The sequence below is a fragment of the Pyxicephalus adspersus genome, chromosome Z (genome assembly GCF_032062135.1).
Source record: "Pyxicephalus adspersus chromosome Z, UCB_Pads_2.0, whole genome shotgun sequence".
Lineage (NCBI taxonomy): Eukaryota > Metazoa > Chordata > Amphibia > Anura > Pyxicephalidae > Pyxicephalus > Pyxicephalus adspersus.
This window is the reverse complement of record NC_092871.1, coordinates 16,883,932-16,906,572: the sequence shown is the minus strand read 5'-3', so window position 1 is coordinate 16,906,572 and position 22,641 is coordinate 16,883,932. Positions and strand designations below refer to the sequence as shown.

The 22,641-nt window shown below is 42.4% G+C and overlaps 2 protein-coding genes across 3 annotated transcripts in view; both read left to right on the top strand.

Annotated features, from left to right (window-relative positions):
• Window positions 1-399: 399 nt before the first annotated feature.
• Window positions 400-14,709, top strand: HNRNPL (heterogeneous nuclear ribonucleoprotein L). Of its 2 annotated transcripts, XM_072429343.1 has the most exons (13): window positions 400-555; window positions 7,184-7,302; window positions 7,997-8,237; window positions 8,378-8,463; window positions 9,247-9,343; window positions 9,456-9,528; window positions 11,181-11,252; window positions 11,503-11,783; window positions 11,869-11,990; window positions 12,077-12,278; window positions 13,321-13,378; window positions 13,551-13,646; window positions 14,499-14,709. In XM_072429343.1, the coding sequence occupies exons 1-13, from the start codon at window positions 442-444 to the stop codon at window positions 14,555-14,557; spliced, it is 1,620 nt and encodes a 539-aa protein (XP_072285444.1). In that variant the 5' UTR covers window positions 400-441; the 3' UTR covers window positions 14,558-14,709. The 2 variants fall into 2 exon arrangements, with proteins under 2 accessions (XP_072285444.1, XP_072285445.1); XM_072429344.1 differs by lacking the exon at window positions 11,181-11,252.
• Window positions 14,710-18,296: 3,587 nt separating this feature from the next.
• Window positions 18,297-22,641, top strand: part of ECH1 (enoyl-CoA hydratase 1) — a 15,732-nt gene continuing 11,387 nt past the window's right edge. The window contains exons 1-2 of the mRNA XM_072430825.1: window positions 18,297-18,452; window positions 20,878-21,040. Of these exons, the coding sequence (XP_072286926.1) occupies window positions 18,422-18,452; window positions 20,878-21,040 (194 nt within the window). The 5' untranslated portion in view covers window positions 18,297-18,421. The remainder of the gene's footprint in view (window positions 18,453-20,877; window positions 21,041-22,641) is intronic.

Here is a 22,641-nt window from a genome sequence, read left to right as displayed (position 1 = left end):
GCATAAAGAGGATAATTCTGCAACCACGACTTTTTCCCTCAGGACATTTATTTGTAAAATGTTGGTTTGGCGCCGTCTCAAAGTGAGCAATATCTAATGAATGAGGCGCCATTACGAGGTTACAACGAACAAGATGGCGGCTCCTCACACCTCCTTGGCTTATGTAGTGAGCAACCAATCAGATTATATCACAGGCGTACCTATAATTTTATTGGCGTCTTTTTCCCCAATAGAATTGCGGCCTCTTAAAGCCCACCTCTTCTCAATTTATCCAATGCATTGTTTTGATTTCTGAGTTGCGTGCTGTAGTAGCCAATAGAAATACGTATTTACGAAACAATGTTACGGCAAGCCTATAAGGATGAAGTAAGTAGGCGTGGCGTTGCGGGTTTAGCCCCGGCGCCATGTTACGGGTTTCTCAGTCCCGGCGGAACTCTGAAGATGGCGGCAGCTGCAGCGGTGGGAGGAAGGTCTGCGTATTACGGGACGGAGGGTGGCCGAGCTCCGAAAAGGCAGAAGACCGACGGGACAGAAGACAACGTGGCGGCCAGTGCGGTAAGCATAGTGACTGAGCGCTGGCCGAACTCTATTCTGCTTTGTATGGTGCTGTGCTTATATACAGTGGTGTCATTCATGACCCTTCTATGGAAGGGGGACTACGAATCCCAGCATGCATTGCATGCTTCCTCCCTTATAATGCATGCTGGGAAATGTAGTCTTTTGTGCTCACACTGAAAGCCTTAAAAGCATCTTATGTAGCATAATACTATTGTGTACTAAATCTTTATGGAGGCAGATGTGCACATCATTTGGGCCTCCTGGATATCACAATGCAAAGATAGAAGCCAAAAGCATTATTAGAGTTTGCTTGACCAATACACTCTCTGCTATTGTTCTTTACCAAGGGTCAGGTGACCAGGAGTGCTGGTAAATGGAATATTTTCTGGCCTCCCCTTTCCCAATTGCTTTCCTGTAGGACTCTAAAGATCTTGCAAAGAGACATTAAAATGATGGGTTAATCTGGGTTCTTTCCGAGTTGCCAATGTGAAGGTTTTGCCATCTTCCTTGCAAGGTATCATGAGTGCCCATTCTTGTATGGATCGGAGGAATTCCTTACACAAGGTTTTTGTCTGCTCTGTGTTACACAAAAGTCCCAAGAAAGACCTCAACCCCATTGCACAGGGTTCAAGTAGACCTTCTGCTTTATTTGGCACCCAGGCCCTGGAGGGGGTGCTGGTTGGTAGTTGGGGGTTGAATGGTTTGATGGAAGGGCCTGGTAGTCTGGCTTGATGTAAATCTGTGCCCGGTGTTTAGATATTGGGTGATAGTTGATGCCAGTGTGGTGCCCAGATGTTCTGGCTCATAAAGGGTTGGTGCCTGGACTTCATTATAATAATTATTATCATTATTAATAATAGTGCCAACATATTATGCAGCGCTGTACATTAAATCGGGGTTGCAAATGACAGGAATACAGACTGTGACACAGGAGAAGAGGACCCAGCCCTGAAGAGCTTACAATCTAGTAGGTGGGGGAAGTAACACACAATAGGAGGGGAGATATGTAGTGATGGGAAGTAGTGACGGTTTCAAAAGACAGAAGATGGGTAGGCAAGTTTGAAAAAATGGGTTTTGAGTGCTCTTTTAAATGAGCAGAAAGTAGGAGCAAGCCGAATAGGATGAGGAAGACTATTCCAGGCAGTTGGGGCGACTCTAGTAAAGTCCTGGAGCCATGCATGTGATGAGGTTATGAGCGAGGAAGTCATTAGTAGGTCATCGAAGGAGCAGAGAAAGTGGCTGGGGGAGTATTTTAACAGAAATGTAAGTGGGGGAAGAACTGTGGAGGGATTTGAAGGCAAAGCACAGGCGCTTGATTCTAAGGTTGAAATGCTATGGGTTGGTAGTCCGGCTTAATGTAAATCTGTGCCCACTCTTTAGACATCAGGTGATACATTGAGACAGGTTTGATGGCTGGAAGTTCTGGTTGAGCTGGGTGCAATAATGACCACCAAACTCCTTGTACACGCTCTTATCTCTCGTCTGGACTACTGTAACATCGTGCTCACTGGTATTCCACTAACCCGACTCTCTCCTCTACAATCTATTATGAATGCTGCAGCCAGACTCATCCATCCTTCCCACCGCTCCTCTTCTGCTGCATCTCTTTGTAGTTCTCTCCATTGGCTTCCATTTCACCTTAGAATCAAATTTAAGCTCCTGTGCTTTGCCTTCAAATCCCCCCACAGTTCTTGTCCCACTTACATCTCTGACATGGTTAAAAAATACTCCCCCTGCTGCTCCCTCCGCTCCTCCAATGATCTACTAATGACTTCCTCACTCATAACCTCATCACACGCACGGTTCATAACCTCGTCACACGACTTCGCTAGAGCTGCTCCAACTCTCTGGAATGGTCTTCCTCGCCCTATTCGGCTTGCTCCTACTTTCTGCTCATTTAAAAGAGCGCTCAAAACTCATTTTTTCAAACTTGCCTACCCATCTTCTGTCTGCTAAACCCTCATTACTTCCCACCACTACATATCGCCCATCCTATTGTGTGTAAAATTCCCCCACCTACTAGATTGTAAGCTCTTCGGGGCAGGGTCCTCTCCTCCTGTATCACTGTCTGTATTAGTCTGTCATTTGCAATCCCTATTTAATATACAGCGCTGCGTAATATGTTGGCGCTATATAAATCCTGTTTAATAATAATAATAATAATAATAATAATGCCCAGTTATTAGATGCTTTGTGTTTTGGAAGTTGAGCTTCCTTCCTATGGGTTAGTGCCTGTAGCTTGAGATTACATGGCCTCGTAGTAGAGCTTGATTTAAATCTGTGACCGATGGGTTAGACACTAAGGCCAGTGTGGTGCCCTGATGTTATGGTTCGTATGGGTTAGTGCCCACATATGAGATGTTACGGCTTGGTAGTCTAGCTTGATATAAGTCTGTGCCCAGTGTTTAGGTATCGGGTTAAAGTTGAGGCGGTGTGGTGCCCAGATGTTCTTGATCAGCTGGGTAGAAATGTCCTCAGTGTTTAGATATCAGGTGAAACATTGAGGTCAGTGTGGTGCCTGGTTGAGTGGTATAGAAATGTGTTCAGTATTTAGATGCTTTGTGTTGGAAGTTAAGGTTCATATGGGTTGGTGCCCAGTCCTGAGATGGCATGGCCTGGTAGTTGGGCTCTTGATGCCCAGATTTTGAATATAGAATGGGAATTGAGGTTTGCTTGGTCCCTAGATGAGGCTGCTATATGAGCTGGGTAGAAATGTGCCCAGTTTCTAGGTTATGACATGGAAGATGCGGTTAATGTGTTGGTGCTTAGACTTGACATGGTAGTTGAGTTTGATGCAAATCTATGACCAGTTTTTGGACGTAAGGTGGAAGATGGCCACATCAACCCTGACTTCTAACCCATTTCGTTTAAAGACTGGACACATTTGCATCAGCATTATCTGCTAAATTGTGAGGAGGACATGGAATGCCCAGACTTTGTTGGGCTGATATTAGCTGGGTAGGAATGTACCCAGTTCTTATGTGGTTGGTGCTTAATATTAGGATAGTATGTGCTGGTTGTCAAGGGCTGATGCCCATTTCTAAGAGGGCGTGAGTTGGTATTTGCGGTTGATGCAAATTGACATCTATTATCCTGTTGAGCTGTAAGTGTGCCCGCTGTGAGTTTTTATGGGTTGCAAACTAAGAAATTTCCATCATTGGTGAGGAAGGACCTCGACCCAATGTGCATTGCTCAGAGTTCAAGTGGTTCTTCCATTTAGGTTTGCACCCAGTCCTGGAGAGGACACAGCATGGTATCCTGGGTTGATTTGGTTTTGGTGGCCAGACTTGAGATAAACTGGACTTCTAACTGAGCTTGATAAAATTCTGTGCCCATTTTTTAGATATAGGGTTGTTGTGGTGCCCATACTTGATAGTTGAGCTGGATAGAAATGTGCCCAGTTTATAGATTGACAAATTTAGGATAGTTTGGGCTGGTAGTGATGGACTGAAGAAAACTGATGCCCCGTTCTAACAGGGTGCAATATGGTAGTTGAGGTCAAAGCAAATTGGCATCCAGTGAGGATAACTGGTGGATACAAATCTGTGTCCAGAGGTAATGCAGTGTTCTCCCCAGGCCCTTTTAGTTTGGACCACCTGGAACTTTTCAGTAACCACCCGGCTTTTTTTGGGTGGTTACTGAAAGAGTTGGGGTTACAATACTGGGGCTGCCACCCACCTACAAATTTTTCCCTCCCAGCTTAAAATTTCTGGGTTAATTAAAAATAAACACTGAAATGGGTTAGTAGTCAAAGCTGATGCGTTTTGGTGTATTGAATGCCACCTAGTCTTTAGAATGCATTCCTCTTTTCCTGATTTAAAGTACATTATTTATCCTGTTGCCCTGTAAGTGTGCCAGCATTGACACTTTATGTGTTGTCATTGTTGCATGAGACTACCTTTACATTAAATAAATGTGCCTCGCTCTGCATGCCAGGATCTTGGCATCACAGATGGAGGCATGCCAACTTGAACCTGGCGGTCACAGTGACATTTCTGATAACCCTGCTTCATGCTTGTTCATACCTACTATTATAGGTTTGTTTAGGCAGTGTGCTGATAATTAGGCCAGGAAGGAAAGCAATGTTGACATAAAACAGAGTTGGCTGGGTTGATCCACCCTCCAGTATTGTTTGCCAGATGTTTAGAATGGGTGGTGGTGAGGTGCGGTTCTGATTGGCACCTGGTTTTTGAGATGCTGCGTGTTAAGCAAAGGATATCATGGACACCATCCTTAGGCCATAGATCTCGCTACACTACAGCTGGCTGGTCTCCAAGGATTCTATCTGTAAGGTTTTCTGGATTACTATAGAATCACATTCAAGGGAATCGGCACCATGGCCACCTGGTAACATCCATCTGTTGAAGTGGTCTGTAGCCAAATCTAGGCTATTCAAACAGAGGATGTGATTATATATCGAAGCAGGGGTTACCTTTAGCTATAACAGCGTGACAAATAGTTTGTACATAAGCTGATTATAATCAAATTATGATTTCCTATCTTGAGCGTTAAAGCTGCTTTAAAAGACAAACATGGTGGTTAGAAGAGGGCCGAGCTTAAAAGAGACCAACTACAGGTTTGTGTAAATATTTAGAATAACTTCTAGATCGCCCTTTCACCACTTTAACCTCTGAGAATTGCCTAAAAATAAGTTAGTTGGCTGTCAATTGGAAAAATGCCATCGACATTGATGGTTGGTTATAAAATTTCATACCTTGCGTTGTGACCATTGCTGGTTTGCAAGTGGCCACCATTAGATTATAAGTCAGTCACAGCCCAAGGAAACACAGACAACCTCTATGGAAAGTCTGAGACTGGCTTGTTTGTGGTGCCTCCAGGTGTGGCCATCTTCTCCTCTTCCTGGTTTTTCATCGTATGTCACCCGGCGCAGGTGTGAGATCGGGTGATGTAGGATGAAATAAAGTTTGCCGATCTCGCTGCACATGCGTGAGATTGCAAATTTTTCTATTGCACCTAAAAAAAAAAAAAATGAATTTTTACCTTACATAAAGGGTTGTCTACCCTTTTATTTAAGGTGATAATTCTGAGTTTAGGTATGCTTTAATATATGGGAGGAGAAAACTGGGATGGAGTTTATACATACCGTGTTTCCCCAAAAAATAAGACAGTGTCTTATCATCGGGGAAACAGGGTATATTTAGCATACACATATTTGGTCATCGGCTTAGATGTCTTATTTCTAAATAGTTCTACTATCACTAACCCATACAAATATCTCTTGTGGACAATCATAGGTCAGTAGAATATGGAGATAACAGTAAACAAACAGGACAATGGTATCGATCCTGATGCGTTTTGCCCTTAGGCATTCTCAGGGTATTGTAGAGACCATAGTGGAACTAAACATCAGATAAAATGTGTATAAGATATATATAATATTAAAATGTCAATCATTTGGCAGCATAACAAGAATGTCAGATATAAATTATATATTATATGAAAATGTCAGATGGTCATGAAGGGTTATTGATGGTGTTTGAGAACAAGTGTTTAGCTTTGCTCCCTAGGTGCATTGCCATTTAAAATGTAATTGCAGCCAGATGCTGTGCACATAACAGCAAGTATGTAAACAGACCCCTAATGTGTTTGGATTTAATTTGCTACAAGTTACCAAGTCCCACTTAGAACCAAGGCTAGAAGTTTAGTTGTACATAGACAGATGGTGAGACTCCTGCACATACCATCTGGCTATTGATTTATCCTTTTTAAGGTAATGTTTGCTCTGTGTGCATTGTTGACCCAGCTGTGCAGGTTTTGTGAACTTCTCATTTGCATCTATAGAGCTACAATTGCAGTCCAAGCGACCTTTCCTAAATGCAATTGGCAAGTGGAGGCAGATGGCTCTCTAGATAAAATCCCTACATTCACTGATACATATTTATTCTGCAGCATTCAGGATGTAGAGGATGGGTAACCAGATTATCTCAGGGCTATGAATTTGAAGCCTGCATACTTATATTTAGTTTGCAGCCACCAACCCTTCTCTGCACTGTAACGCTGCAGTCCTTGACTTTTATATGCATGAAGCTCGTACACTGGCCTCTCTGTGTACTGTGCTGGCTTTGTGGGAACACACTTGGGCCTTCACAAAAGATCTCATTGTGTAGAATTGGCCTCTGGATTTGGAATGCATTCACTCCGACTAGATTTTAATCTCAACTAGCAGGGTCCTTTTTCCATTTTCTGAGTCACGACTATTCTTAATGAACAAGACATTGAATACAGTTGGATGCATGGCCTAATAGTTTAGATACAGGTTAAAGGAATGGGTTGTGTTAATGGCTGCAAAAAATGTTTTTGTGCATTCTCACAATTATCTGTACGACATTGTGGTTTGTAAAACTCTGCTGTGCAGGTGACTCTTCCCGGTTCACTAATGCAGCTTCTGCATCAATTCTTCATTTCAGGCTGTTCATTACCTCCCTCCAGCTTGTAAGAACTGGCATGATCTTCCAGGCTGTCTTGACCTATTGATCAATAAATAGCCCATTAAAATGGAAACCAAAAAAGCAGATTTTCCGCAGTAGTCTATAGTTTTGGAGCGCGTCTTCTAGTCCTCTTCCCACTGAATCTCATTCTCTGCTTTTTTTTTTTTTTTTTTCAGGAAGGATATGAGGACCCTCACAAGACCCCGGCATCCCCGGTGGTCCACGTGAGGGGACTGGTTGATGGCGTGGTGGAAGCTGACCTTGCTGAGGCACTTCAGGAATTTGGAACTATAAGGTAATGTCTTTACCACAAACACAGTGGCCTGTGTTACTTCCTGAAACCTTGAGGTTGTAAGTTTACTATTAGATCAATATTAAAGCGAACCTAAACTCAAAAATTTCTACTTTACATAAAAGGGTTTTATATAGAGGGAAAAAAACCTACAATTTTTGAGGTGCAACACCTTTATTTAAAAAAAAAAAAAAAAAATCAAGAATGAGTGCAAACCCTCCTGGGATCATTGTGTCACCCATCCTGTGAGGCTTTTGGCCGATTTAGAGCATGCGCAGAAGAAGCCCTTTCTTCAATGGAGGAAAAAATTTGCGAATCTTGGGCATGTGCGTTGATATCAGCCATCTTTTTTCCCCATCTATGTCACCCCAATTCTGCGCCTGCACAGTCCACGATTGTGTGATGTAGGAAGGAGAGATGTCGGCACCTGGTGCTTCCTATACACCGGGATGAGGCGGCACCCAAATGAAGAAACCTCCCCAAAGATCTGCAGAATTAAATGCATGTGTACTTTTTTTTATTTTTTTTTTTTTTTTAATTTTGAGTTTAGTTCCACTTTAAAAACGTGTATAATGCTTTGCAACAGTAAAAGCTGTTCTGCTTATGAGCCTGAAATCTTACTGAGCTTTTCAAAATGTTGACCTTTATAGTTTATATAGAAATGTAATCAAAGTTCCCACTGGGTTTTTGTTTGTAGCTATGTGGTAGTGATGCCTAAGAAGAGGCAAGCGCTGGTGGAGTTTGAGGACATTCTAGGAGCTTGCAATGCTGTAAACTATGCTGCAGACAATCAGATCTATGTGGGTGGCCATCCTGCCTTCATCAATTACTCCACCAGTCAGAAGATCTCTCGCCCTGTTGATACAGGAGATGACTCCAGAGGTGTCAACAACATCCTTCTGTTCACCATTCTAAACCCCATCTATTCTATCACTACAGTAAGTAAAACACGCCCGGTTTCCTGTTTTGGCTGTCATCTTCACCTATAAGTTGTTGTAGCTTTTAAACAAGATTACTTCAGACATGTACTGGGCTAATTTGTTCAGCTTAACTGCAATGTCTTGTTTCTCCCCCATAGGATGTGCTGTACACTATCTGTAATCCATGTGGACCTGTCCAGCGGATTGTGATTTTCAGAAAGAATGGAGTGCAAGCTATGGTGGAATATCCTTTTTATTATATATTCTAATCAGTAAACGTAATGGATGTCTCTTTGAGCCAAGTGGCTACTAAATATGAACAGTCTGGCAGATAATAATCATTTTGTCATGTGGTGGCGCAAACACTTCAGGAGCTAATCAGACTACTGGCAGCTTTTATTTTATTTTTTATTTTTTTTTTACTATTATTGTAAGCGTTTAAGTGTTGTATGTCATGGAAGTGGCAGATCACCGATGCTACCAGTGTTACATTTTCAACTTTGTGCTCTATACAAAGCTTTGGAAAGTCGGGAGTCATAAGGTTAAACCTACTTATTGCCGAATCACTCTTTTTTTGTTTTTTTTTTATGTATTTAGGAACAAATATATTTAGAGTACATAGTTTACACGACTGGAACTGCAGTTGCATGAATACACAGATACTAGGCAGGATCAATTCATGCTGATCTTTTTATTAAAGGCTGTGGATACTAGCAGCTGGCAATGTAATGACACACTCCTGTTGGCCTTGGTGTTTCAGAGACATTTAGTGACTTTATGTTCTCAGCAATTCCTCTTTAGCAGTTTTGTTTTCACCATATCTATTCAGTATTTTAGTTTGTATGAAACAGACTAAATCTATGTAATGTTTGCGTTTACAGTACACTGTTGGTAAATAGACCAGCTAATTCATTTTTTTAGGAATATTGGGTAAGTCCAGAAGTTACCAAAAAATCACTTGCTTAGCAAGCATGATAAAATTTAAACTTGTTTATATTTAAACTAGCTTTTCCTTAACTTTCTGAACGTTTGACTCTGTCCAGAGCGCTCAGCGTGCTAAGGCCTCTCTTAACGGGGCTGACATTTACTCTGGATGCTGCACACTAAAGATTGAATATGCCAAGGTAAGCAGAATGATGAGCTTGGTAAATGTTATAAAATTAGAGGTGCTTTACCGTGGCATTTAGAAATAAACAATCGATGAATGAACCTGTTTCTTGATTTCTCTTTTCTTAGCCTACAAGACTGAATGTCTTTAAAAATGATCAGGACACTTGGGACTACACTAACCCAGCACTGAGTGGGCAAGGTAATGATCATTCTTTTTATGTTCTTCCTATACATGCTTTCTTCACTAGTCTGATCAAATGCACCAGACTGGCACGTCACACTTTGTAATGCCATTGATTTTGTCTCTTGGACACCCAGAAACTTGGTTGCTTAACGTTAAATGAGTGTCAGACGGGTTAAAGGTTTTGCCTGTCAGTTAGGGCACCTACAGCATAGGCATTGCAGTCAAATTCAAACTATGATCTTGAGATCATGCTATATTATCTGAGTTGTTTAGCACCAGGCAGTTTCTCCCTGGAGCAATTAATGGCATTACATAAGGAAAGCTAACACATTTCTTTTCCAAGGTACATACTAGAATGTATGTGCGGGGGCCGGCTCAGTGCTGTCTGTTATGAGGGTATTGTCTCCAGCTGACCCAAGAGGTGGTAGTGTTGGTTTTTTATAAATCTCCCTCTAAGGGGTGTATTTTTCCAGCTCCCTCTTGTGGTCCAGGACTGACAGGCCCCCCATCTGCACATTGTTAAAACACACAGTGTAGTGAGTCACAACGGAAACATGCATCGCAAAGTTTACCAGGCCTTCTGCAGAGGTCACACACGAAGAACATCACATGGTGATCCAAGAACAAGTCGCTGAATGTGGGGCTTCAACATGTTACAAGTACAGAGATGCTCTCAACACGCTGCAGGCATGACCCAGTACAGAGAATGATCTCAACATTACAACAGACATTTCTCTTTAAAAGTACAGAGAAAACTTGAGTGCCTTATGCCATAGCAGTGTATTTTCACAATGAACACAGTCATGTAACGGGCACAGAAGTGGGTCGGCACACGCCATGGCAGGCAAAGACGGGACATGCTACAACATTAACACCACGCGGTCCTCAAAAACTCTCCATACAACAAACAGTTCCTTCTCACCTCAGCCAAGCCCAGAAGAGGCGAACATAAGCTTACACCCCCGACAAGATACAGGACGTGTGACGGGGGTCAGACACCAGCTAGCAGCATTACCACAAGAAACACAAAGCACATGGAGCACACAGAACATGGAAAAACATGTTAGCAACATGTGATCCTTTTACAGAATGCCAATTGTTGCATTGTCTTTGCCCTTCGATGTAACTCATGACTGAAACCATGTGATGCAGGGTCGCTGCGTGTGTATGGCGGGGCGGCACCTTTCAGAGCTCTGCTTACGCACATATGAGGTATCCAATGGTAAGAAAAATGCAGAAATGTTTTTGTCAATGGGACTCAGCAGTAAGTAAATTCTTTTTCAATCTTTGTGCTCAATCTTTCCAATGACTTGTCTTGTGCTTGGCCAGGGTGGTGTTTGATTTCAGGGGGAGGGGGCAAAGGGTTGATCTGTGTATCAAGGTTTCTTTGTTACAGGAAGAATTTTTTTTTTTTTTTTTTTTTTTCTTTTCTCTTCAGAGTTTGGGGAGGTGTTTGTTTATTTTTTAGGATGGGAATCTAATGTGAATGGGGCTGTCGCTGTCTAGTAATATGGAGATTTAATGCTTCAAAGCCTTGATACACAGCTCTCTTAATCAGTATATTTGGGGAGGGGGCTTTACTGTCACTTTCTCTTTGATTAGACAGTGGGGATTTGATACAGCATCTGTAGGGTACTCATCGCTCCTTTATTTTCAAATATTTTTAGTTGATGCTGGAGGTAACCCTAACAAACGCCAGAGGAACCCACCGTTGTTGGGAGACCACCCTGCAGAGTATGGTAAGGAAATCCAATGATGGTCTGGATGGCGTATATTCTAAATTATCATGAATTTATTAACCAGAGGTGCCCCTGGGGGGTGCATGTATCACTGGTTAAAAATATTTGTATTGTACAGTGTTGTAGTGGGAGCGCTTTTAGTTCCTCTTTGGGCTCCCTTACCATAAACTGACTGGTTATCCTGTTTTGATGGTGATGAACAATATCTCTACATTCTATAAAATAAACCTCACTAATACTTTCTTTGCAGGTGGCGGCCCTCATGGTGGATACCATGGACACTACCATGATGACGCATATGGTCCTCCACCTCCCCATTATGAGGGACGAAGGATGGGTCCTCCCCCTGTAGGAGCTCCCCGTAGAGGTCCTAGTCGCTATGGTCCTCAGTATGGTCACCCCCCACCACCACCCCCAGAATATGGTCCTCATGCTGACAGTCCAGTGATAATGGTTTATGGACTCGACCCAATCAAAATGAACTGTGACCGAGTGTTTAATGTATTTTGTCTGTATGGCAATGTAGAGAAGGTAAAATACAAGTTTCATAAGACTACTGGTAAGAAATGAAAAATCTTTGGAATGCAGTTTTTAATGTCATGATGACCTTTTTTAGGTCAAGTTCATGAAGAGCAAGCCTGGAGCCTGTATGGTGGAGATGGGTGATGGCTATGCAGTGGATAGAGCGATTACCCATCTGAACAATAATTATATGTTTGGGCAGAAGCTTAGTGTGTGGTAAGCCACCATTTATATATCTTGTATTGTAGGTTCTAAAACTTGTAACACTTTTACCTACTGGCCTTCTCCCTTTTATCTTCTAGTGTATCAAAGCAGCAGTCTATTGTGCCTGGTCAGTCTTATGGCTTAGAGGATGGGTCCTGCAGTTTTAAAGTGTTCAGTGGCTCCAGAAACAACCGTTTCACTTCCCCAGAACAGGCTGCCAAAAATCGCATCCAGCAGCCTAGTAATGTTTTGCATTTCTTCAATGCTCCTCCAGAGGTGTCTGAGCAGAACTTCCTTGAGGTAAGATGGTAAATTATAACTTTGACTTCGTGGCATTCTAAAATATTTAGATTGCAGTGGCTTGAAGGGTAGAAGACTTTTTTGGCTTGGCAAAGATGATTTAGTCAGGTAGTCTCATGTTGGCCACTGTTGTGCCAATTTAGCAAAAATACTCGGAGGGCAGTGCAAGATCCTAACCCTTTTAAGCACACGGACCACTGAATCTACAGACTTCGGACTGTGTCACTCAAAGGGGAAGAATCTTCCCCCTGAGTGACATCAAAATGCCAGAACCCATCAACTCTCCCATCGTGGTCTCGGACCCAGAGACACAACCTGCCCACAACCCTGAGCCTGCAATCCCTACGAGACACGTGGTCTGCGGGTTTTGGCCAGTGCCTTCCCCTGACAGTGTGCACCGGCTAGAGCTGCAGACCACTGCTGGTCTATGTGCTCTCGCAGCTCACTAGAGGACTGGGGGTTGGGGTCTGCTCTACATAATTCCTTTGGCTTTGTAACTGCGAACATCTTCATAGGCATAACTCGGCTTACCTAACCGCTGGAATGATGGTAACGGCTGCTTGATGCCCTTTGCTCTTCTCACCTTTTAAAGAGGAAGTAAACGCAAAAGTGACCAAAACAAAAAAAATACACTTCAATCCCGCAGAGCAGTCGATCGGTCTAGAAGTTTCTTCCATCGGATCCCACATTCTCCCAGGATCCGTCTTCGGGCCGACTCCCCAGGCGCCGCCATCTTCTCCTTTTCTTCTGGGTTCTTCTTCCTACGTCACCTGATGCAGGTGCAAGATCGGGTGACGTAGTTTGGGGAAAAAACTTGCTGATCTCGCTCTTCACGCGTGAGATTGCCTCTTGACAAAAGTGCTGCTTCTGCATGCTTGGGCATGTGCAGAAGAAAGAGCACCAAGAGCTTCCTGGGGATGAGTGAAGTAGGTATCCTATTAGAATTGCTAGTTAAGAATTTATAGAGACTTTTTTTTTCCTTTTTTCCCTGCTTTAAATTGGTTCCTGCAATCAGCTTCATTTTTTTTTTTTTCTTGTCTAGATAAGTGATGAACTGGGCCTGAAGAAACCATCTTCTGTTAAAGTGTTTTCTGGCAAAAGTAAGTAATGCAATGTAACAAGCCTTGGGCGCAACACCAGCCGCCTAAATTGTTCTGCTTTAATATTTACATGCTATTGAGAACATTACTAACACTTTTATTTGTTAATCTGGTATATATAATAGCAATTATTAATGTGTTTGTAATCTGTTTTTATATTGCCTCTGTGTAGGTGAGAGAAGTTCTTCTGGCCTTCTTGAATGGGAATCTAAGAGTGATGCCCTTGAAACACTTGGCCTCCTGAATCACTACCAGATGAAGAATCCTAGTAAGTGCTTGTTTTGTGTTTTTGTAAATTTTGTAAGAACTTGTAAATTGCATGTTTTCCCCAAGTTTTTATGGATTTCCACCCACATCTAAAAAACAAAAAACTGGCTTCCCCCTCAAATTTGACCTTTGACTGGGTTAATGACATATGACTATTATGGTAGGGATATTAGATTGTGGGCCCCTTTGAGGGACAGTTGGTGACATGACTAAGGACTATGTAAAGCACTGCATATTTGTCAGCGCTATATAAATACTGAATAATATTTGTAAATGGCCTAAGTAATATATTATCAATGGTTGCATGGTCCCACTAATGAACAGAAAAAAATAATGAAACAAACGTTGCAAAGGTAATGCCTTTAGTTGGACCTAAACAAGCAAACTGGCGTTTGAGTTCTGTATTTAAAATAGGATTGTTTACCATGCATTATGGTTCCGGGGTGGTTTGGTCAAGTGTGCTTTGGCTAAAATCATTGTGGCAGTTAATCTAGGTATCCCATTCTGCTGCCTTTGCTTTCCTTGTTCTTTACAGATGGTGCAAACCCCATGGTTTAGTGTTAATTAACCTTAAAGTTCCTCCAGAGGTTGCTTGGGGTGCAATTTGTGCCTCGGGTCAGTTTAACAGACACCAATAATCTTTTTGGCTGTCTGTAAGGGTGACATTCTTCTGACTGACCTCCTTTCCTTCCCCCATGTTAAAAAGGTAGAAAAATGCAAACTCATTTGAAATCATTACCACAGGCTTTCAATGTAATTTCAATGATCGTGGTCAATTTGCACATTAAAACTCATTCTAACTAGCTTTGCATTTTAGCCAGCATTGTGACATCTTTCTATTTCTACTTTTCAGATGGACCATACCCATACACCTTGAAGCTGTGCTTCTCCACTGCCCAGCATGCATCGTAACATCAAGAATCATCATAACTCCCTCCCCGCAGTTCTTGTTTAGTACAAGTTAAGCCTCTTGTGCTAGTTTTTATTTTTGAATTTTTTTTTTTACGTGTATGGTTGTGTGCTTTTTTTGTTTAGCACCTGTTTAATAAAATGTTTGAAAAATGTTTGTGGGTATGTGGCTTTTTTTTTTTTTTTTTTTTTTTTTTTTTTTTTTTTTTTATATTACAGCTACTACAGACTTGCAAATGTGCTCCTATGACTTTATTCTGTCTCACTATGTAGTATGGCTCTCATTAGGAAATTAGTTTGAAAACCAAGGGCCAATACACACCGGTGGGGAGGTTTTGGTGAGTTTACTACTTCACGTCAGGAAATGCTGCTGCTCGGGCTGACTCCATGTCACTACATGTAGCAGACCCATAGAGCATAAATGGAGGGTTTACAGTACCGCACACTGTCACATGTGCAGACCTTGGCTCTTTTTGTACTAGCGCTGCTGTTTGGGTGTGAACCTGGCCTAAAAGCATATGGGCTAACTGGGCCTTAGTCAGCCTGAAATGGCAAGAGTGACTGTTGTCCCTTACCTATATAATACCGCCCCTCATTGCTGCAACATAGAGGGTGCTTTTTAATGAGCAAAGCAGAGTTTTAATAAGACATTGCAGAACACAGGATAAAACTCTGACAGTATTTCTCTTATGATTTAGTGCATTGCAGTACCATTCATTTTATTTAGCCTGCATGCATTCTGGGGGAAAAAGATATTGGTTCAATTTAACGGGAGGGGGGATTGGTAAAGTGGAAGCCTTTTTGATAGTAGATATACCACAAACAAATGGGTATTGGACTAATGTACCCTTGCCACATGGATGTGAGAGCTGGCTGATATATCTCCTTCGTCTTGCTGCTTCAGTGGGAAGTCTATGAATGTTTACATAAACATGCACCATTCTGAACTGCCCATTGGAACCTATTGGCTAATTGAAAATTGATAAAATGCAATTTCTTTAATTGCCTGTGAGCATTATCAAATACCACTGTGAACTGCATATTCTGCCATACAGCTATCTGACTTATTACAAACCATGCCATAGTATTCCCTGATTTATTGGAAACCAATGCAAATTAAAATACATAGGTGAGAATACAGTGTAAGGTCTTGATTAAAAGACTTTTGTTTGACATTTGTCAAACTTGAGTTCCCATACAAGTTTTTGAGAAAGCTGCAGCTCAATTCCAGTGCCATTCATTTGGAATTGCCCTCAATACATAATTACAATATCTGACGGTAGATCCGAGCTGCAGCCCACCACTATGCCCTAAGAACCAGGCATCAAGAATTCATTGATTGAGTTGACCACCCAGTGACCTTCAGCTGAGCTGTTTCAAACGTTTCCATTTCACCTTGGAATCAAATTAACCCCCACTACTTCTCAAACCATTCCATATCTCCCCTCCTATTGTGTGATACTTCCCCACCTTTTAGATTTTAAGCTCTTTGGGGCAGGGTCCTCTCCTCCTGTGTCTGTCTGTCATTTGCAACCCCTATATAATGTATAGTGCTGTGTAACATGTTGGTGCTATATAAATCCTGTTTAATAATAGGTTTTACATTCCTATAAAAGTATATTGGAATGAAAAAGCTCCCCCTGAACAGGTTCTTCAGAGCCGTTGTTATGGTAAAAATTTGATTTTTTTAATGTTCTCTGCACTTTTCCTACAGCAATAAACTTATCTAGATTATCTGAGATTCTTGGGGCATGCTACTCATTATCTTGGCTTAATACAACCCAAATCATCCAACATGGAACACTTTGGCCTCATCAAAAGATGATGCCAATATGGAGATTAGTCTGGCGCAGTACCCAGCTTCGATATGAGCACCCTGCATGGTGGCTGCACCTTCTGTTGGGTGATGCGGATGGGGTGATATTTTGCTTACTATCCCTATCCATCAGCTCAGCAACCATTTTGGTTTTGGAATGGATCTTCATGGTGTCACTATTCTACAGGCAATCCTTGCAAGATTATGGTTTGTCCCAAGCACTAGCATTGTCACTTCTGCAGGACATCATGTGCACATAAATATCAATGCTTAATAAGATAACAAACTTAGTTTATGCCTATTGTAGGTTCAGATGCCAAAAAAACACATTAATTAGAATTCTCCGCCCACTCACAGCAGGGTACCGCCCTAACCCCGCCCAGTGACATGTGTACCGCCCTCTGGTCTACGCTACCTCCGTAGCCCCGCCCTCTGATCATTTTCGCATCCCAATCCAAGCTCAATGATGTTTAGTAAGAACAGAGAAGCATTTAATACCTACATTTACACACATACAATGATAAGAATACAAATTTAGTTTATTCCCATTGTAGGTTCAGATGTCAAAAAATATTAATGAGAAATTTCCCCGCCGACTGACTTAGGTACCGCCCCAACCCCGCTCCTTACCTTTAAGGCCCCGCCCTCTGAGGTACTCCACTTTTATGGCACCACCCCCTGGTCGCTTTTCTCTTTCCAATCCCCGCCCTCTGGGCTGTTCTGTATCTTCCTAGCTCCGCCCTCTGACCGCTCGGTACCACCCTAACCCCGCCCTCTGGTCACTCTATACTCCCTTAACCACACCTCCTCCCTTTCCCCGCCCCCTGGTCACTGTTATTTCCATGTCTCCGCCCTTTGACTGCTCTTGTACCACCCAATCTCCGCCCCCTGAAGCTCAGCGTGTCTCTCTCTCTCTCTCTCTCTCTCTCTCTCTCTCTCTCTCTCCCTGTCTTCTGAGATTTTGATTCTGAGCTGAACTCTGCCCTGGAACTGATATACAAATGTAAAGTAAAGAGTTTCCTGCCTCCATCAGGGCCTAATTACAGAGGTGTTGTGGTTTGTGAGACGTGTAAAGCAACCCGCAAATGGTTGGATTGATCTGAAATATTGAGGACAATCTCAGTTTATAAGGAGGGGTCATATTGGGTAGTAAAGATGTGGCCCGCACTTATGGTAATATTTCACACCGAAATCCAGAAATGTAACGCATGGGTTTTCCATAGAATGCAGAGCGATGACTCATTTTTAAAGGCAGCCTAAAGCTGCGTACACACTTGCAATTTTTGTCGTTGGAAAGGATCTTTCACGATCCTTTCCAATGACAAGGGACTGCACGGTGCTGTACATACAGCACCGTTCATGCTCTATGGAGAGGGGAGAGCGACGGAGCGGTACCCTGCTGCGCGCTCTCCCCCTTCCCTTTTATTAGGATCGGCTATCGTCCGTGGATCCGGCAGGTCGGTTGTCCGGACGATGGACGACACGACACCGGCTGTACACACGACAGATTTTCGCCCGATAATTGGCCGATAAAAGTCTAACGTGTGTACGTAGCTTAATGCTTGCACGTCTGCTGACTTTATGGAGGAAGCATTTGTGCATTGCTTTGCTCTTCCCAATCCCCGCCCTCTGGGCTGTTCTGTATCTTCTTAGCTCCGCCCTCTGGCCGCTCGGTACCACCCTGACCCCACCCTCTGGCCCACTGTATTCCCGACCTCTGGTCACTCTATACTCCCTTAACCACACCTCCTCCCTTTCCCCTCCCCCTGGTCACTGTTATTTCCATATCTCCGCCCTGTTACTGCTCTGTACCACCCAATCTCCGCCCCCTGAAGCTCAGCGTCTCTCTCTCTCTCTCTATCCCGCCCTGTGACGCTTTATGTACCTCCCTATCCCCGCCCTCTAGGCGGTCTGTGTTTATCTGCCTCCTCCAATCGCGCGCTGCAGGCTGTCATTCAGTGGCAAAGTTATCCGCCAACCCCAATATGGCGCCGCCCATGTAGTGACCCGGAGGTGTCTTACGCTGCTGCTCGGTATTAATGTGACCGGTCATGGCTGTGTTCAGGGGTTTGCTGCAGAGAGGTGGGTCACTATGATATAGGTCAGGATGTAACCTGTATTCCCTGTCTGTTATTGTTGCTTCTTGGATGCAGCACAGATCCCAGCTGTCATACAATGTTTGTTTACATTTAGGCTTTATAATAACAAATCAATAAACAAATATTCACCTTTTCCCTGGATAAATCACACCAATCTGCTGCCGTGTTCAAACAACAGTCTTTCTTTTGTAATCCCAATCCCATTTCACTGGGGATGGTCAGGTATTATCTATGTTACCCCATTGGGGAGATTTTTCCTTACTTCCTGTCTCTGTGACACACCAGTGCTTTCCTCTCTGGTGACTGATAGTAGGGGGGAGATTAACGCTTATGGAGCCTCTGATCCATGTGGCTGATGGCGGCTGTATTGTCGTGACTTTTCAGACGCTACCTTCAGCTTCCAGGGGAAATTTGCCACCTCAATTGCCTCCATAGATTTAAAGCAGGGTAGATCCATTGCCAGATTTGCACTCAACCCACAAGTACGGATGATTGAAAGTTGATTAGCTAGAACGCTGCTCATACGGGCGCAACATTCTTCTTTTTTCCATGAGATTGGTCAGAAGTACAGGAACTTTGTACCCATAATTCAACATGATCGAGACTTTCGATCGCTTTACATCCAATCATGCAGCGAAACGTTCCCATTGTAAGCCCTTTCTGCAGCGAGCGGAGGTGACATGGACAAGCTGCGGTACCCAGTACTATCTTTACTAGTATTTTTTCCCCTTTTAAAGCAAATTGTACCAAGGTTTTTTTTTTGGCTTCCTCTGCACCAATTATGTCTTATAGGGTTTTATATTTGGGCTATGATTATTTCCCTAGTGGTTTACCTTGATGGACTTATGTCTTTATTCAGCCCGACTAACTATATTATAAGTAATTGAGTGATCTGCTGTCTGTGTGTTATATATGTATACCCGGTGTTGTTATTGCTGCAACTTTTCAGCCAGTTGCTCTGACCTCTTCCCTGCTTCCTACGCTGAACTTTAATCGAGTAACACACTTTGATCGTTAACTGTTCAAATTCCGACACTTGTCCTATCCAGAGCATACTGACACGGAGGACAACGGTAACCCCCTTTCTTTATACAGCACCTCTGTCTGATCCGTCTGTCCTGGATCCTTACTAGTTTAGTATTGGGAATTCTTTAAAGCGTGTGTATGTGTGTAGATCTGATGAAGTTAAACTTTAGCTAATCAATTCATTGTGTGATTTATATACAAAAATCAGCAGTAGCAGTTCAACTGTTGTCCAAAGAAGCTAATCAGGTATCTTTTACAGGACGGAAAGAGATTGGTAATTGTGGTCCCATTTAATTAGCAGTCAATAGTTAAAAGTCAAGTTTCATAAAAGCTATTGTATTCTATTAACTGTAGCAAAAGGTATCCAAAGGTGTAGTGTATGTGACATGTTATGATTAGGGTAGTACAACCAACCCCTGAGAGAGGGGAGAGAGTTTTTTTTTTCCCGCTGATTGTTTTAACTCAATTCAAATCAAAATTAAGTAATACAAAATATTCACATATTAACTGTGATAATTAAAGGAAGACCTCTTCCTGCATTGACAGCATGCAGGGTGTTTAGGGGTCTTTTCTGACACGTTTTCCCATATAGGCTTCCTCAGGAAAATAAGAGACTTAAGGACCTCATCTTTAAGGTTACATCAAACAGATCCTAGTTTATTAACCCACTGGATCCTCACTCTTTTTGATTTTGTATGATCAGAAGTTTACTGTAAGAATAGGACCTTGTCCATCATACTACCTCTTCCATATTTAATCCTCACACATCCTACTTTTCTTCTCCCCATCCCTACTGATCCTATCCCCGAGCACATTTCCCCTCCCCCGCGGCTCTGGCCGGTGCACCCCCCAGTGGGGTCCTTTTTCTGACCCTGCTGATGATTTCCCCGGTATGGACACAATTTTTGTTGCATACACAGCCCTAATCTTCCCCCCAGGATGTTTAGCAAGTAGGTCTGAGTCTGCAATGGTAGAGTGGGCAGGTTCTGGCATCATGACGTCACTCTGGGGGATGTTTCTTCCCCTTTGAGTGACACACGGCTCTCTGTTGCATGCACACTCACTTCTACTACACTATTTCTTAAATAAAAAATTCGTATTAGTGGTCCACGGGATTTAAAATGATGAATTTAGTGAGGTCTGAAAGGTTGGCGACTGCTGCTCTATAAGGTCTAAATTACATAACACATTACTCATATTGCACAATTTGTTTGAGATCTATCCATGCATAGTAAAGAGGCTACTACATTTGATACAAAATAAACTGATTGTTTAGGTTGGATCATCACATTATGTATTTTTTATATATATTGTACATGCGAACTATTATATGCATAGCTAGCTTTAGCCTGCTTTTGGTCTAATATGTTTTTGATTTTCAGACTTGCAAAAGGCATTTCTGGGACTGCGAAACATGTCTTCCGAGGCTGGACTAGCATCGTATAACTATGCAACACTAAAAGTCACAGCGCCAGGAGATCACATTTTCCATGTAGAACTAAACCGCCCAGAGAAAAGAAATGCTATGAATAAAGATTTCTGGAGGTAAAATCACTGGTAATGTACACATCCTCTTCAGGCAGATTGTGGTATTTCAAAATGTTTCAGACTTAAAAAATCAAGGATTGTGGATTCAAAATGCTTACAAAATGATGAGTTTTGGTTACTATGTGTCTATTATTATTATTATTATTATTATTATTATTATTATTATTATTATTAATAAACAGGATTTATATAGGGCCAACATATTATGCAGAGCTGTACATTAAATAGGGGTTGCAAATGACAGATAGGTACAGACAGTGACACAGGAGGAGAGGACCCTGCCCTGAAGATCTTACAATCTAGGAGTATTCTAATCCAGGGACTGATTCAGGTTTAAAATCCGGTCAGAAACAGCCAAGTAAATACCATCTGAGGACAATGGCATTATGTTTTTCCTAAAATTGGTGTCCTTTAAAGCCCTTTAGACCTGAGTTTCTCAACCAGGGTTCAGTAGACCCCTAGGGGTTCATCCAGAGGTTTCCAGGGGTTCCTTAAACAAGGAAGAATATTGCCTATGTGACACCAATGATCTATTTGGCTATCTGTAAGGGCGACATTCTTCCTACTGACCAGCAATGTAAGAGGCATTCTTCCTACTGACTACTACACTAATTTACTGTGAGCTGTGTATATAGAAATTCTTGAAGGGGTTCACCAAAGACCTTAAAATTTTTGCAATGGTTCCTACTTGTTAACAAAGCTAGGGAAAGGCTGCTTTAGACTGTTCAGTTTGTCAGTGCTGCCATAGAAACTCTGCTCTGAGTGGCAGTGCTATATTATCCATTTAAAGCAGAAGTAAACTAAAACAAAAACGTGCTCGCCTTTACTTCTGCAGATCCGTCGTTCCCTCCGAAGGTTTCCTGGATTGGGTCCCGCATCTTCCTGTAATCCACCTTCGTACCAGTGCCATCTTCATTCCTCTTGTTCCGACTGTTGCCTACATCACCTGATCTCGCACTGAGCAAGCGTGGGATTGGGTGACCTAGCTGCTGTAAATAGGGAAAAAAAGAGTGCCAATCTAACTGAGCATGCAGTAAAAATAATCTCCTGCGCATGCCCAACATTGGACATGTGCAGAAGCAGCAGCCAGAAGCCTCTTGAGATGTGGGACATACTGTATGTAACTCCTGTTCATCCAATGCCTCTGATGACCATGCATTCAGTAGTCTGCTGTTGAGTTGGCAGCAAAGATGGCAGCTTCCTAGGACACAGGGATGACAAGATCATAGATATGTCAATGCTGCAGAACACTTGCACACAGATAAGTCTGTGCCATGATCGGCAAATGTGCTGTGCATACTTGCTGAATATGACAGAAGCTCATCACTCACCAATGAGTACAGTTCTGCTTTAAAAACATCACTTGTACATATCTCTCATCACTCAGTTTTCTTTCCAAATTGTTTAGTCACTGTTTCTCACTCCTGTGGCTGTCTGCTTTATAGGAAATGTGATAAAAAGACCCAAACATTCTAATCAGAAAAGTTAGAGAAAAGTCAGAGGCACTTATAGAAATTATAGTTCTGGGCAACTAGCATTTCCAGAAAGAGAACACAACAGTTTCAGATCCTTTGTTTCTTTAATTTATTCTAGATTCA

Coding starts and splice junctions, on each gene's coding strand:
- HNRNPL (XM_072429343.1), top strand. CDS start 442: ATGGCGGCAGCTGCAGCGGTGGGAGGAAGGTCTGCGTATTACGGGACG. Junction 8,238..8,377: donor CCATCTATTCTATCACTACA/GTAAGTAAAACA, acceptor TCTCCCCCATAG/GATGTGCTGTACACTATCTG. Junction 9,529..11,180: donor CCCAGCACTGAGTGGGCAAG/GTAATGATCATT, acceptor AAATATTTTTAG/TTGATGCTGGAGGTAACCCT.